The sequence below is a fragment of the Scardinius erythrophthalmus genome (assembly GCF_964197995.2).
Source record: "Scardinius erythrophthalmus genome assembly, chromosome: 24".
NCBI classification, from domain to species: domain Eukaryota; kingdom Metazoa; phylum Chordata; class Actinopteri; order Cypriniformes; family Leuciscidae; genus Scardinius; species Scardinius erythrophthalmus.
Genome location: NC_138244.1, coordinates 4,002,079 through 4,019,578, shown reverse-complemented (window position 1 = coordinate 4,019,578; position 17,500 = coordinate 4,002,079). Strand labels below are relative to the sequence as shown.

Below are 17,500 nucleotides of genomic sequence, written 5' to 3'. Positions count from 1 at the left end.
ATATTTAACAATAAATAAACGTAAATGGCCCGCTGGCCGTCAGTTTGAGACCCCTGCCTTATAGTGTCTGAGAGAGAGTGTCTGAGAGAGAGAGTGTGTGTGTGTGTGTGTGTGTGTGTGTGTGTGTGTGTGTGTGTGTGTGTGTGTCTGTGTGTGTGTGTGTGTGTGTGTGTGTGTGTGTGTGTGTGTGATGGGTAGGTTTAGGGGTCGGTTTAGTTTGTGTGTGTGTGATGGGTAGGTTTAGGGGTCGGTTTAGTTTGTGTGTGTGTGTGATGGGTAGGTTTAGGGGTCGGGTTAGTGTGTGTGTGTGTGTGTGTGTGTGTGTGTGTGTGTGTGTGTGTGTGTGTCTGTGTGTGTGTGTGTGTGTGTGTGTGTGTGTGTGTGTGTGTGATGGGTAGGTTTAGGGGTCGGTTTAGTTTGTGTGTGTGTGATGGGTAGGTTTAGGGGTCGGTTTAGTTTGTGTGTGTGTGTGATGGGTAGGTTTAGGGGTCAGGTTAGTTTGTGTGTGTGTGTGTGTGTGTGTGTGTGTGTGTGTGTGTGTGTGTGTGTGTGTGTGTGAAGGGTAGGTTTAGGGGCCGGGTTAGTTTGTGTGTGTGTGTGATGGGTAGGTTTAGGGGTCGGGTTAGTTTGTGTGTGTGTGTGTGTGTGTGTGTGTGATGGGTAGGCTTAGGGGTCAGGTTAGTTTGTGTGTGTGATGGGTAGGTTTAGGGGTCAGGTTAGTTTGTGTGTGTGTGTGTGTGTGTGTGTGTGATGGGTAGGTTTAGGGGTCAGGTTAGTTTGTGTGTGTGATGGGTAGGTTTAGGGGTCAGGTTAGTTTGTGTGTGTGTGTGTGTGTGTGTGTGTGTGTGTGTGTGTGTGTGTGTGATGGGTAGGTGTAGGGGTCGGGTTACTTTGTGAGTGTTTGTGTGTGTGTGTGTGTGTGTGTGTGTGTGTGTGTGTGTGTGTGATGGGTAGGTTTAGGGGTCAGGTTAGTTTGTGTGTGTGTGAAGGGTAGGTTTAGGGGCCGGGTTAGTTTGTGTGTGTGTGTGATGGGTAGGTTTAGGGGTCAGGTTAGTTTGTGTGTGTGTGTGTGTGTGTGTGATGGGTAGGTGTAGGGGTCGGGTTACTTTGTGTGTGTGTGTGTGTGTGTGTGTGTGTGTGTGTGTGTGATGGGTAGGTTTAGGGGTCGGGTTAGTTTGTGTGTGTGTGTGTGTGTGATGGGTAGGTTTAGGGGTGAGGTGTGTGTGTGTGTGTGTGTGTGTGTGTGTGTGTGTGTGTGTGTGTGTGTGTGTGTGTGTGTATGATGGGTAGGTTTAGGGGGTCGGGTTAGTTTGTGTGTGTCTGATGGGTAGGGTTATTGTAGGGGATAGAAAATACAGTTTGTCCAGTATAACAACAGTTACGCCTATGGAATGTCCTCACAAGTATAGCAAAACAAACCTGTGTGTGTGTGTGTGTGTGTGTGTGTGTGTGTGTGTATATATTTCCTTTCTGCAGTCTTTGGATCCATTGGATCCCTCCAAACTCTTCGGATGGCAGTCGGCCAACGCCGTCGGCAGCACCGGTAGGCGGTTACACGTTATCGTGCCACAGATAAGTTCATTATTTCCTGGGACTGAGCGGTTTTATTCACTAAATGATGTATTTTCTGAAATCTTCCAGAAACGTCGAGCGAGCTGCCCCATTTCTCCAGCCCTCACCTGGTCAGTAAATTCGCGGTGGTTGAGAATCTGGATTTCCTGTATTACCTGCGTCACGGCCGGCCTTCGTTCGCCTTCGGGGTTTTTCTCACGCAACAACTTATCAACTGCAGTAATGTGAAGCTACAGTGAGCAAAACACATTTAAACACTGATATCATGAAATTAAACCTAAATAATACTTTACAAAAAGGTTCCAATTGTTAATGCACTGACTAATATTAACTAACAGTGAGGAATACATTTGTTACCTTTTTTATTAATCGTTAATAAAAATACAACTGTTGTCGTCAGTATTTCGTTTTTAGCATGTTTTAACACATTGCTAGCATGATTTAGCTTGTTTCTGGCATTATTTGGCACATAATTAGCATGTTACTAGCTTCTATTACCACATTGCTAGCATTTTTTTAGCATGTTCTTGTGCATTGCTGGCATGTTTAACATGTTTGTTAACATGATTTACCACGTAAACATTTCTAGCATGATTTAGCATATTGCTAACATGTTTTAGCATGTTGATAGCATGATACATCGCTAACATGTTGCTAGTATGTTTTATAATATTGCTAGCATTATCATTTTGTACATACTATGTTGTAGCACATTGCAACCATGATTTAACATGTTGCAAGCATTTTTAGCATTTGTTGCTAAAATGAATTAGCCTGTCTTACTAAATTATTTCTAACATGTTTTAGCATATTTCTAGTATGCTTTAGCATGTTGTTAGTATGCTAGCATGATTTAGCTCATTGCTAACATGATCCTTGTACATTGCTAGCATAAATTAGCATGTTGCTAACATGTTTTAGCATTTTGTTAGCACATGGCTAGCATGTCAAGCCAACAAAAGCTTAAACAGTGGATCATTATGTTAATAACTAAATAGGTATGACTAAATATTTAGAAATAACTATCTAATACCGTGATGTTTCTGTGCTCAGGTTATCTCTGGCTGCGGATCAAGCGTACTCTCTCGGCCTGTTGAGCTTCAGCAACGCGTGTGTGTCGGCGGCGTGTGTGTGTTTCTGTGAGCTCTTAGGAGAGTGTAGCCTCAAACTGAGGGTGGATCTGCGAGCGCTTAACCTCATCCTCAAACTCTGGACTCAGACCCGCGAGGACGGAGCCGTAGCTTCGCTCAGACTGACCCTCGGTGAGTGAGAACACGTCTCTTCCTGCATTCAAACTCAATCACATGTCCTATTTTGAAGCGATGTGTGTATTAGCTGATTTTCACACTTCATTTTAATTATTTTATTATGTGCTTTTGTCACAATTGTTTGTTTGTTTGTTTTTATTTAGCTTTTTTATATTTCAGGTTTAGTCATTTTACTATTTCAACTTCAACATGTTTGTAATAGCATATATAAAGTGCTAATTCAAGCTAGTAAAATGCTAATTCATGCAAGCAATGTACTGAAACATGCTAGTAGTAACATGCTAAAACATGCTAGCAACGTGCTAAAGCATACTAACAACCAAATTCTAGCAATGTTAAAACATCTTAGCAATATGTTAGTCATTTGGTAAGACATGTTAATTCATGCCAGCAACATGTTAAAATATTTGCAGCATGCTAATTCATGATAGCAATTACTACAATGTGCTAGTAACATGCTAGCAAAGTGCTAACGTATACTAACAACATGTTAAAGCATACTTGCAACATGTTCATAATTTGGTAAGTCATGCTAATTCATGTTAATAACAAAAATGCTTGCAGCATGGTAATTCATGTTAGCAATGTGTGTTAAAGCATACTAACAACGTTAAAACACTAGCAATGTTAAAACGTATTATTTGGTTAGACGTTAATTCATGCTAACAACTTGTTAAAAATGCTAGCAACATGCTAATTCATGCTAGCAATGGACTAAAACACGTTAGTAACATGCTAGTAGTAACATGCTAACATACTAGTAATATTAAAACGTTATTTGGTAAGACATGTTAATTCATGTTAGCAATATGCTAGAAATTATTGCAACATGATAGTAATTTGGTAAATCATGTTAGCAAAATGTTAAAAATGCTTGTCATATGGTAATTCATGCTTGCACTGCACTAAAACATGTTAGTAACATGTTAATAATTTGGTAAGTCACACCAATTCATTTTAGCAAAATGTCAAAAATGTTTGCAACATTGTTATTCATGTTAGCAATGTACTAAAACATGACAAAGCATATTAACAACATGTTAAAACATGCTAGCAATGTGTTAGTAATTTGGTAAGTCACTCATTCATGTTAGGAACATGGTAATTCATGCTAGAAAGCTGCTAAAACATGTTAGCAACATGCTAAAGCATATTAACAACATGTTAAAACACACTAGCAATGTGCTAAAGTGCATTAGCATTACATGTGGTGCCTTTGAAGCGATGGCATGCGCTGATTAGCTCCCGCTCTCTCTGTGCTCAGGGGAAAAGGCGAGTAAGTTGTGTTTGTCTGAGAGAGCGACGGCTCAGGAGCTGCTGGTGGATCTGGAAACTGCACTCAGAGACGGACTGGAGAAGAGAGGAATCAGTCGGTCAGTGTTTCAACATTCACAACACTGGGAAAACACTGCAGATCGGCACCTTTAGGGTTAAACTAATAAACTTTAGGGTTGTTTCCCCACATTAAGTTCTTGAATTTGAGGGTATCGGACCTGGAAAGTCTTGGAAAGGTCCTTGAATTTGAAGTTTACCAAGGTGTGGGTACCCTGTTTATATAAATATAAATATTTTAGATATGAATAACACGTTTTCTTAAATGTATTATGGATGCGAAATTTAACCTTATTTTATTTCAGTTTTTCATTCATTCATTCATGATGCGAAATTTAACCTTATTTTATTTCAGTTAGTCGCATTTCTAATAAGTTTTTCATCTAATATTTTTATTTTACTTTACTTCAGGTTTATTTCAATTAAAGGTGCACTGTGTAATATTTTGGAGGATCTGTTGACAGAAATGCAATATAATTTACATAACTATGTTTTCAGTGGTGTATAAAACCTTACATAATGTTATGTTTTTATTAGCTTAGAATGAGGCATTTCTCTCTACACACACCGCGGGTCTCCTTACATCGACATGTTTCTACGGTGGCCCTGAACGGACAAATGCGTTTCGTCACTATGTTGTTCTTCGTGTAAAGAAGCTTCAGCTAAAGTCAGCGAATAAAACACAGACACAATGATGAACAAAAGGCAATAATATTCGCAATAACATCATTTTAGTGAATAATAAAGTAAAAATAATTTCTTAATTTATATTTGAAAAGAATCCTCATTGTTTAACTGGCTACTCTGCTGTCTCAGACGATGACATCACTTCCTGTCGGCCACCGTAACTTCTGTTGGGTGCAGTTCACAACATCACCACTAGATGCCGCTAATAATTACACACTGCACCTTTAACGAGTACATTTTTTAATAGTTGTAGTTTTAGTGAACAATAAGTGCACTGATTTTGATGACCTGGTGATTTTTCTGTGTGTGTGTCCGTGTGTGTGTGTGTCAGCTCGTCGTTCGAGGCGGCGCAGGAGTGGGCTCTTCCTGTTCAGTTCTGTCGGCTCCACGCTCTTCCTCTGAGCTCCGCCTTCCCTCAGGCCTGCGCTCGCGACGCACAGTGGCTCCACTTCCTGCTGTTCGTGCAGGTGCACAACTACCCCCCCCAGCAGGTGCGTCTGTCACACCTGTCTGTCACACCTGTCTGTCACACCTGTCTGTCACACCTGTCCTGCGATTGGCTGTTTATTTTATCACAGCTTTTTTATTTTATTTTTTTCTGTTTGTTTTTGTTTTGTTTTGTTTTATTTGATTAAAATATGGAAAAAAGGTTGAATACATTTTAATGGGATTAAAATGTTTTTGGCCAGTTTTATTTATTTGTGTTTATTTTATTAAAATATTGGGAAAAGATTAAAAACATTTTAATAGGATTAAATAGTTTATAATGGGATTAAAACGTTTTACCCTATTTTTTTATTTTATTAAAATATGAAATGAAAAAATTGAGTAGGATTAAAATATTTTTGTCCTGTTTTTTAATTGATTTATTTTTATTTATTCAAATATGGAGAAATTTTAATGGTATTAAATTGTTTTGTTTGTTTTACCTTATTAAAATAAGGTATAAAGATTCAAAACTTTTAATGGAATTTAAAAAATGAATAGGATTCAAATGTTTTAAATAAAACTAAATTTTGTCCTGTTTTATTTATTTATTTATTTATTTAATTAATTATTTAAAATATGAAAAAAGTATTTTAAACATTTTAATGAGATTTTATTTTATTAAAATATGGGGGGGAAATTAAAACAGTTTTAATGGTATTAAGTAGTTTTTCCCCTGTTTTTTTATTATTATTTTTTATTAAACTGAGGAAATTTTTTATTAAACATTTTTAATGGGATTTTTTGCTTACATTTACGTACATTTCATTCACGACCTGACTGTTGCACTGTAATATTATATATATATATATATATATATATATATATATATATATATATATATATATATATATATATATATATATATATATATATAATATAACATTTCTGAAAACACAAGCTTATATTTTTGTGTGGTTTGTCCAGGTGAAGTCTCTGGCTGCCGGGTTCAGTCCAGCTCTGCAGTCCCACATTTCCCTGGCGTTCCAAGATCTTCATCCGACGAACTCCCATCAGCCTGCGGACGAGGGCCCGGGTCCCCCCCGAGAGCTGTTCCAGGTGCTGCTGCAGAGCCAGGAGACGCCCCGGCCCTGGAGGATCCTGCTGTCTGAAGCGGTTCATCAGCGCTGTCCTCCTCTGGCTGTGCTCGCCGCCTGTCACCAGGTGTGTGTACGAGACCACACACTCCCACAGATCAACTCCTGCTGCTGAAGCCTGATTGAAATGGTTTTGTCCTTTTTTGTTTGTTTGTTTGTTTTATTCTATTAAAATAATTAAAGCCAGTTTGTGTGATTTGATTGACAGGGCGCAGAGCTGCTGCAGTGCCTATGCGTGTGGATCCTGACGTCTGTCGATGATGATGTCACTCATGAAGCCACCGCCCACATCAACGAGAGCCCCGCCCATCACGTGTGGAACCTGCATGATCTCTCCATCTTGTGGAAGATCCTCCTGTGCCGGAGAAAGATCCGGCCTCTGATTCGTGGCTTCCAGCTGTTTCAGAGGGTAAGAGACGCTCTGATTGGACGAGCCACCGTCTTAAACTGAAGTGCAAAACAGATCTCAGATCATGATGAAGATATTGCTCAAGTTTCTTTGTCATGCACAATAATTTGACCAAGATATTTTGGTAACACTTTACAATAAGGTTCATTAGTTAACATGAACTAAAAATGATCAATACTTCTACAGCATTTATTAATCTTAGTTAATATTAATTTCAAAATTTACTAACATGTTATTATAATCAAAGGTTGTGTTTGTTAACATTAGTTAATGCACTGTGAACTAACATGAACAAACAATGAACAGCTGTATTTTTATTAGCTAACATTAACAAAGATTAATAAATAATGTAACAAATGTATTGATCATTGTTAGTTCATGTTAGTTACTGTTAATGTTAACTAACTAACCTTACTGTACAGTGTTACCGATATTTTAAAGTCCTCAGTACAACTATAATGATAACGGCTCAGAGAAACAATATCATTGTAATGATATATTATAGCAGAAATATTATTTTTTCAGCTGATGAACGATAAAAACATTGACAGCCAATCAGAATCCATCCTGCTTTAAAGAGTGCATGCACAACAGATGACAAAACTGCAGCGCTTATAATAAACAGAACAATATTGTTATTTAGTGTGGATGTTTAATATTTATTGTTATATTTAGCATTTCTTTGTGTGAACGGGCCTCTAATCTTTTTTTTTATATATATATATATATATATATATATATATATATATATATATATATATAGAATTAATTTTTTTCACACTCATATAATACATTTACTAACTTTTTTGAGACTAATCGCAATCAATCGATTTGACAGCACTAATATTAGATTAAATTATATTATATTTTAGGTCACTGTTGTTTTCCAGGTGGGACATGTTTTTGCATCAAAATGTTGTTCTGTGTTATTTTAGCAATATTTGCATACTGTTATAGTATTTATTAATATGTTTAATTAGCTTTTATAGTATTTATAAATATTTTTAATTAGCTTTTTATATTTTTATTTATTTAGACATTTTTCTTTTTAATTCCAACGTTATTTTGTACCGTGTTTATCAGGTTTTTTTATATTTCTATTTAGCTTTTAATTTAAATTGTTATTTTTCAGGATTCTTTGATTAATAGAACAGCGTTTATTTGAAATATAATCTTTTGTAACATTATATATGTCTTTACAGTCACTTTTGATCAATTTAATGCATTCTTGCTGAATAAATGTATTTTCTCTAAAAAACAGTGTTATATTAAATGTTATTTGACGTGCATTCTCTGTGTTTGTGTGTGTGTGTCAGGAGTCTCCGCTCATTTACATGCTGAACATGTATGAGTTCTGCTCCGACTACAAAGACTATCAGCGAGCCAAAGACAAACTGCTGGAGTTCCAGAAGTGTTTGCTCAGTGTAAGCTCTCTTTCTCTTCAACTGCTTGTGTTTCTGTTGGTGTTAACAAAGTCGATACTGAAACTTTCAAAATGTGACGCTCCGAGCGCTGTTGAGCGGAATCATAAACACCTCTGATTGGCCGTTGTGTTCACACGCTCATCAGATATGACTGTGATTGGCTACAGTGATCAGCGCTTCAAAAACATGTTGTAAATATACATCAATGACGCTCTTCAGCGAGCGCTTACACATACACACACACACACACACACACACACACACACGGGAGCGTTTATCAGCGAATCGGTCCTGCTAGTGCTTTTAAAACACTTTCAAACACTTCTGAATTTCAAACAGACTTTTAATCACTCTTAAAACTAGATCTGATCAAGTGGTTTTCTCATATGGGTCAAACCAGTTTGACTCTGGCTTTTTTGCTTAAAGATGAAGACCCAACTCTATGCATGTTTTGTAAGATTTCCCCTCTCTGTTAAACATATTTTACTGGACTGTTCTGAGTTTAATACAAGTAGAATGCTCTTGTTATTTCACTTAAGTACTTATTTAGTAAGATTACGCCTAAAAGAGGTTTTGGATTTTTTATCATGTTAATTGTGTATTTGTTTGCTTGGTTTTATTGTATTTATATGATATTTGTATTTTTGTAAATACATTTTTGCCGTGAAAAAAGCCTTAGATGCTGACATGGCATTGAATAAAACAAATAATCAATCAATCAAACACTCCCATGCGCTGATCATTGTAGCCAATCACAGTCATATCTGATGAACACAATGGCCAATCAGAGGTGTTTATGATTCCGCTCAACAGCGCTCAAAGCGTCACATTATGGTACTTTTTACAATGCTAGTTTCTGCTAACACTGCTTGTGTGTGTGTGTGTGTGTGTGTGTGTGTGTGTGTGTGTGTGTGTGTGTAGTTGCGGAGCAGCAGTGTTGTGTTGAGCTCAGATGTTCTGCCGGTCCAGTGGGTGGAGTCTCAGGCGTCGGTTCTGCTGCTGACGCTCCTGAAGCAGAGCCGGACTCAGTACGAGCTGCGCCGTCTGCTTCAGCTGCTGGTGGACATGGAGCGGCTGCTCAAATCCAACGGTCAGACTCAAACACACTTACAAGGGTTTATGTCATCAAACTTGGAATAATTAAAGGACTGTTTACACTTTCAGCTAAAAACGGAAAACTTTTGATGCGTTTTGGTCGTTGATTTTCACAACAGCAGCGTTTTTCGGCATGAAAATGGAAGGTTTTGAAAACTGGTTTCAAAGTGCAAGTTTTTGAAAACGCAATTCTGACTTTTTTCTCGCAATTCTGGGTTTATAATTAAATTTTGGCTTTTTTCTCACAATTCTCACTTTTTTCTCACACTTCTGACTTTATAATAAAATTTGGGCTTTTTTTTTGCAATTCTGACTTTTTTTTCTCGCGCAATTCTCACTTTTTTCTCGCAATTCTCACTTTTTTTCTCGCAATTCTCACTTTTTTTCCACAATTCTAACTTTCTCGCAATTCTAAATTCATTTTGCAATTCTGACTTTTTTCTCGCAATTTTGACTTTTTTCTCGCAATTCTGACTTGATAATTAAATTTTGGCTTTTTTTCTCACAATCCTGACTTTTTTCTCGCACTTCTGACTTTTTTTCTTGCAATTCTGACTTTTTTCTCGCAATTAGGACTTTTTTCTTGCAATTTTGACTTTTTTCTCACAATTCTGACTTTTTTCTCACAATTATGACTTTTTTTCTTGCAATTCTGACTTTTTTCTCGCAATTAGGACTTTTTTCTTGCAATTTTGACTTTTTTCTCGCAATTAGGACTTTTTTCTTGCAATTTTGACTTTTTTCTCACAATTCTGACTTTTTTCTCACAATTATGACTTTTTTTCTTGCAATTCTGACTTTTTTCTCGCAATTAGGACTTTTTTCTTGCAATTTTGACTTTTTTCTCACAATTCTGACTTTTTTCTCACAATTATGACTTTTTTTCTTGCAATTCTGACTTTTTTCTCGCAATTAGGACTTTTTTCTTGCAATTTTGACTTTTTTCTCGCAATTAGGACTTTTTTCTTGCAATTCTGACTTTTTTTCTCACCATTCTAACTTTTTATCAGAATTTTGACTTTTTTTCTCTCAAATGAAAAGAAGCTCAGTTGTGAGGAAAAAAGTCCTAATTACCTTTATTTTAATAACATGGCGGAAACCAGCTTCCATATGTTTGTTCACCAAAGCTTCAATTGTTTGAGTAAAAATACAGTAAAATCAGTAATATTGTGAAATATTATATTACAATTTAAAACAGCTGTTTTCTATGTGAATATACAGGATGTTAAAGTGTAATTTATTACTGTGATCAAAGCTGAATTTTCAGCATCATTATTCCAGTCTTCAGAGTCACTAGTGTAATGATGCTGAAAATTCAGCTTTGATCACAGTAATAAATTACACTTTACTATATATTCACATAGAAAACAGCTGATTTACATTTCTAATAATATTTTAGAACTGTTACTGTATTTCCGATCAAATAAATGCAGCTTTGGTGAGCAGAAGAGACTCTTTCACACACATTAACAGGGATTAAAGTTCTCCGTCGCTACGACGGATTTCCGTTAATTGCAGCAAGTCCATGACGGATTTCCGTCATTGCTTAAATTCACTTTTCATAATTTTAAGGCCGTAAATAGGCTTTCATTTCTCAAATAGTGTAATAAATATCTTAATTTTAGTTTGAATAGGTCTTAAATTAAGGAAAGACGAGGTGTATTCACCCTGCTGAGGGGGATGTGATCAAAGCCTGGAGTGGAGCAAAAGCACGTTCCTCTCTCCACTCTAAGCACTCTGTAATCACTCCGCTCATAGTCCACTCCGGGTTTTCAATTACCGCTCACGGAAAGTGCATGTCAGGCTACAGCTGAGCGCTGAGGTAGAACTATATTTCAGTGACACACTTATAATGCAGGTAGGGCTGGGCGATATCGATTTAAAAAATATATCGATATATTTTTTAAATGCGATATGGAATTAGACCATATCACATCGATATAGTTCAAATTTGCGCTGTGATCCTTGCTCCCCGCGCCTCCGCTCCTCCTTTTCCACACTGCGTGCGTGTTTAGAGCATGTTATGTTATGAGAGGCGAATCATGACTACTTCAGAAAACCCAGCACAATAGGAACTACCAGGCAGGCAGTGACATAAGTGTACGCTGAAATAAAGTTTTTCACCTCAGAAAAACGGACTTTCTTCTCCTGTCAGTCGTTATCCTGTTCTCGTAGCGCACACTCAATTGCACGCGCAAATTCAGCGGCGCGCGCTGTATTGCTTCACTGATCAAGTGCAAAAGAAACTACGAGCATGCAACGCCGTTACGTTGTAAATTACACGAAATAAAAGTAATGCAGGTATGATTCTCATTCTATTCACCAGTTTCAATGTTTCATTAACAGTTATTGTTAATATTGTGTATTCACCATGGGAACTGTCGTTTCCATATAACCCCAAAATGCCACTATTTTTCTTTGTGTTATTTTTTATATTTTTAAATGACTGTAGTGGCTCATACCAACATTGTATTAACAAAAACTAGTTTGGGACTGCTATTTAATAGCTTTAGACTAGGCCTAATGTTTACAATGCATAAGTTTAGACACCCATACTGAAGTTGACTAAAAAGAGGAATAAAAAAATCATCTTTTGGAAACTGAACTTAATGCCTTAATTTGAAAAATTAGGAAAAATCCAACCTTTAAGGACACCAATTTTCTTTGTGAATAAATAATGTATCGTAAATAAATAAATGTTCTTCCTTAAAATACAGGGTGCATAAGTTTGGACACCCCTATGTTAAATTCCCATAGAGGCAGGCAGATTTTTATTTTTAAAGGCCAGTTACTTCATGGATCCAGGATACTATGCATCCTGATAAAGTTCCCTTGGCCTTTTGAATGAAAATAGCCCCACATCATCACATAGCCTTCACCATACCTAGAGATTGGCATGGTTTTATTTCAGTTAGCCTAATAGCTGGTTTGATTTGCATTGAGAGATGATCTTATGGAAAGTATCTCTAGGTATGGTGAATGCTATGTGATGATGTGGGGCTATTTTAATTCCAAAGGCCAAGGGAACTTTATCAGGATTCATAGTATCCTAAAAAATAAATAAAAAAATACTTAAAAATAAAAATCTGCCTGCCTCTATGGGAATTTAACATAGGGGTGAAGAACATTTATTTATTTACGATACAATATTCATTCACAAAGAAAATTGGTGTCCTTAAAGGTTGGATTTTTCCTAATTTTTTAAATTAAGGCATTAAAGGTATAGCGGAGGATCTTTTTACTTCCGGGTGGATACCCTATACTATTGGTCCTCCTAATTGTCAATCATTCTGGTGAATCAATCAAACTTTTCAAAAAGTGGAGAGGGCGGGACTTATCTAAAATTCGGAAAGATCCTCCGCTATACCTTTAAGTTCAATTTCCAAAAGATGATTTTTTATTCCTCTTTTTAGTCAACTTTAGCATGGGTGTCTAAACTTATGCATAGCACTGTATTTATTAGTACTAGTCTTTACTATTAGTCATATTCTTGCAATTTATGTTAAGTAAAGGGGAAAAGTAACTTACTTGTGTGTTAACAAATTTTGTGTAAACGTGTTATAATTTGCATATATATATATATATATATATATATATATATATATATATATATATATATATATATATGCAAATTATTAATTATATTAGTATGTTCCATGCCTGGTTTTCATAGATTAAAATATAGCTTTTAAAATACGCCTACTGGCAATATTAAAGCGGTTTAAAACGTCTCCCCTTAAAACGCTATTGGTCTCGACTATTTAAAAAGTTAAAGGAATATGACTTGGCCTAAAAAAAAAATTTCAGTCAGAAGAATTTTTTTCACTTTAATCCCTGCATTAAAGAACTTTGAGTGTTCATCTCATCACAGGTCTGGACTTTAAGAAGCTCAGTCAGTTGAGTCAGGTGTTGGCGGACACTCCCGTGCCGTTGTCTGCGTGTCTCCTGGAGGATTATTCCAGCGCTGGTCTTCAGAGAGAGAGCAGGAGGATGATGGACGAGCTCCAGGAGCTCGGGCTCTTCACACAGGCACGCAGGGTTGCACAGTTAGCCGAGCTGCCCATCGACTGCCTGATCATAAACGAGGTGAGGGACCAGCACGGCATCAAAAATCCTATTTAACCCGTGTTTTTGGAGGTTTGAGGAAGTCTGTGAGCAAATCATAATTAAATTCATGTTATACACATTTTATAACGATAAAGCTGGTAATAAAATGCTTATTTTAACTCTTATATGATTGTGCAAATAAACTACATTTCCCATAATTCTCTACATGAGACTAGAATAATGAAATACACAGATAAAACGGCAATCAAACGCATAATATGCATCATTTGCTTTTCATTTTGCAGCATCAGCGCTAAAAATGTCTTAATTTGTATAATTATGTAGGGCTGCATGATAAATTGTGATATCACCAAGTGGCTTAATTGTAGCAAAGGCTTTTTTTATTTATTATATGAATACATAGTTCGATGTCCTACAGTTTTCTGCCCAAATAAAAACGTGCTAGTTTCATGGTTGAAAATGAAGAAATTTAGACAGCCATAAATTGTTTTATTGTTATTTTATTATTATTATTATTATTATTATTATTATTATTATTATTATTATTAATGTCTTAAATATTATGTTTTTTATTTTACAGTTAAAAATTGCAATGGTAATATTTATTTTTTAATAATAATAATAATAATGGTAATATTATACATTATTATAATTAACTTTCTTAATTAATTTTTTTATTTCACTGTGAAATATTACAATGGTATTATTATTATTATTATTATTATAGATTTTTTGTAATAATAATAATAATTATGCTTAAATATTTGATATTTTTAGTAATAATTATAATAATTATAATTTATTATTATTATTAAATATGTTTATTTAGTTTACTGTTAAGTATTACTATGGTGTTATTTTATTTGTTTCTTTTTTTATAATAATAATAATTATTATTTGTTATTATTATTATTATCAAAGTTTAGATTTTTTTATTTTACTGTGAAATATTACAATGGTATTATTTTGTTTGTGTTTTTAGTAATAATAGTAATAATTATTATCATTTATTATTGTTATTATTATTAAATATTAGACTTTTTATTTCACTGTTAAATGTTACAGTTGTGATATTTTGTTTGATTTTTTTAGTAGTAATAATAAAAATAAAAATAATAATTATTATTTTTATGTTAAAATTATATGCATTCCAAAACCATTTTGGCCAAAAAGCAAGCACAGCAAACCTGGAGATGTTTTTTTATTAAATCACTTCTTATCATCTCATTTTTCATCTGAAAAATTGCAGTTAGATCACCCACCCCAAATCTTGCAGCCTTAAAAATCTGTCTGACCTCCAAAGCTCATTGGGATTTCCTAGACTCTGGGGAGCATTATTAGAGGATCTGCTGTTTGCCCTGATTGTGAATCTCTTCTGTAACTCCTGAAGCTGCGGCGAGATCTGAGCGCTCATAAGCTCAAGCGTCAGTGGGAACGTCAGGAGACCCGGATGGGCTTCTGGAGACGATGTCATCAGCAGATCCTGACGGATCGTGTCCAATCAGAGGCTGCCTGTCAGTTTTTCCTCTCTCAGGCTGAGGTGAGCCTTTACCTGCATCACATCTCACTCTCTTATTGGACATTTTATTGCTATTTTCCATTTCATATTGACCGTCCACCTTAAGAACATTACTAAAGTGAGTCCTAACTCTATATTATATTATATTGTATAGTATTATTGTTGTGTTGTGTTGTGTTATGTAATATAATATTATATTACGTTATATTTTGTTAAAATATATTATATTTTGTTATATATTTTTATATTATATTTTGTTATATATTATTATATTATATTAAATATTTTTGCAAGTCACTTTTTTGTATTTGCGGGCATCCATGTGTTCAGTGATATTGTTTATATACTATTATTTATTAACTTTTTAATACATTTAAATAAATGAAATGCAGAGTTCCTTCTGGAGGTGCGAATGCAACCAGGAAAACGTTCCCAAGGGAACCATTATCTCGGGGAACCACCTCGGTGTGGCTAGTTCCTATTACTAAGTTCCTATAACTCTCCGGTGCGAAAGCCCCTTATATTTCCAGGCCGAATCTTGTAGTTTCTCTCATGAATCTGTGTTTGTCCCATTCAGGAGCCGATCCAGTGTGATTCTGAGCTGGTCCAGCTTGAGGAGCGCTGTCTCCTGCTGGGTCTGGCAGGACACTGGTTGTCCCGCTGTGACGTTCCTCCACCAGTCCTGCGTCTCGGTCAGCTGGAGAAGCGTCAGTGGGAGTGTCGGATCCAGCGACTGGTTCTCCTCACGGCTCTGGAGCGCCAGAGTCTGTTCGCTCCCTCGGCTCTCTCCGAAGACTCCTTCGAAAACCTCCTCAAAGAGTTCTCCTTCTCCAAAATGTGGGCTTTGAGTGACCCGGCGCACTTGAGCCTGGACGGGCTCCCGGCATCGGATGACGAATGCGTGTTGTCGGAGGACGAGCGTAAAGCGCTGGATGTTCTGATCGCTCAGATGCTGAACGAGGGCGCCGTGAACGAGGCTAGTCGCGTGTGCCGCTACTTCGGCTGGTTTCACAGAGACCTGTGGCTCGTTCTGAGGTGTCGTGGTTTAGCGTCCGGCGAGATGATGCCTGAACTTCACAGTCCTGATGGAGAAACTAGACGCAGTTTACCATCATGTGAGTCATTTTCAGCTGTTTTTACATTTATATTTAGTCATTTAGCACAGCGGTCCCCAACCTTTTTTGCGCCATGGACCGGTTTAATATCAGATTCGATACTAAAAAGTATCTCAAGATAATTTTTTCATAATATTAAAAACCAAACATTTCACACAATATTTTTTTTTGTATTTCATACAGAAATTATGTGTATTTTATTTTTGCATATGTTTAGAAGAGTATTGAGTCATTAGCAACATGCTATTGGCTAACTTTTAGCACTTTATTTTTATTCAAAAAATATAATATTAAATATAAATAAATTATATAAAATATTATTTAGTAAATCATTCTATTATATTAAAAAGCAAACATTTCACCCAGTCATTTTTTGTATTTTATCTATTTTTGTTTATTGTATTGTGTCATTAGCTTAGCCACATGCTAATGTCTAACTATTATTTTAATCACATTTTATTCAGTCCTAAAATAAATCCACAGAAAATATTTCCCACTCATCACAAAGCAGACATTTCACTCAGTAATGTCTTGTATTTTATGTATTTTTATGCTTATTAGAGTATTGAGTCATTAGCTTAGCAAAATGCTAATGGCTAACTATTGTTTTTGTCACATTTTTTATTCAATACTGAAAAGAATCTATAGAAAAATTGTTCCCTAATATCACAAAGCAAACATTTCACTCAGTAATTCTTTGTTTTCATGTACAGTATTGTTATGTTTATTAGAGTATTGAGTATTGAGCCATTAGCTTAGCCATTAGCTTAGCAAAATGCTAATGGCTAACTATTATTTTTATCACATTTTTTTATTCAATACTGAAAAGAATCTATAGAAAATTGTACAAAGCAAACATTTCACCCAGTAATTCTTTGTTCTCATGTATTTGTATGCTTATTAGAGTATTGAGTCTATTGGAATGAACTGTGAGTCTGAAGTTTGATTTCTCTCGGTCTCCTCTGTCTGAAGCGCCCAGCATGAACAATCTGTCGTCGTTTGTGGTGGTGCCGTCACCCGACGATCAGGTTTTGGTTCAGCTCAAACAACTAGTGGATCAGTGCTGCAACGGCAAGAGTTACTGCAAACAAGTGCTGAGCCTCTACGAGCTCTCCAAGGTGTGACCGAAACACACGTTCATCTGTCACACACACTACACTGCTGATCAGAAGTCTGTCAAAAATACAGTAAAAATTCTGAAATATTTTTACAATGTAAATCAGCTGTTTTCTATGTGAATAAATGTTAAAATATATTAGTCTGGAGTAATGATGCTGAAAATTCAGCTTTGATCACAAGAATAAATTATATTTTAAAATATATTCACATAGAAAACAGCTTATTTACATTGTAAAAATATTACAGAATTTTTACTGTATTTTTGATCAAATAAATGCAGCTTTGGTTTCACACATTATTCCCATATGT

The 17,500-nt window shown here is 35.7% G+C and overlaps 1 protein-coding gene across 1 annotated transcript in view; it reads left to right on the top strand.

The window, feature by feature from the left end:
* The window catches only part of spg11 (SPG11 vesicle trafficking associated, spatacsin), a 48,024-nt gene that overhangs the window by 21,812 nt on the left and 8,712 nt on the right, over positions 1 to 17,500 (top strand). The window contains exons 20-32 of the mRNA XM_081356423.1: positions 1,477 to 1,543; positions 1,642 to 1,807; positions 2,626 to 2,834; positions 4,105 to 4,213; positions 5,191 to 5,350; positions 6,273 to 6,509; positions 6,651 to 6,851; positions 8,168 to 8,275; positions 9,197 to 9,365; positions 13,242 to 13,456; positions 14,829 to 14,978; positions 15,535 to 16,072; positions 17,045 to 17,190. Coding sequence (XP_081212549.1) covers positions 1,477 to 1,543; positions 1,642 to 1,807; positions 2,626 to 2,834; positions 4,105 to 4,213; positions 5,191 to 5,350; positions 6,273 to 6,509; positions 6,651 to 6,851; positions 8,168 to 8,275; positions 9,197 to 9,365; positions 13,242 to 13,456; positions 14,829 to 14,978; positions 15,535 to 16,072; positions 17,045 to 17,190 — 2,475 coding nt within the window. The remainder of the gene's footprint in view (positions 1 to 1,476; positions 1,544 to 1,641; positions 1,808 to 2,625; positions 2,835 to 4,104; positions 4,214 to 5,190; positions 5,351 to 6,272; positions 6,510 to 6,650; positions 6,852 to 8,167; positions 8,276 to 9,196; positions 9,366 to 13,241; positions 13,457 to 14,828; positions 14,979 to 15,534; positions 16,073 to 17,044; positions 17,191 to 17,500) is intronic.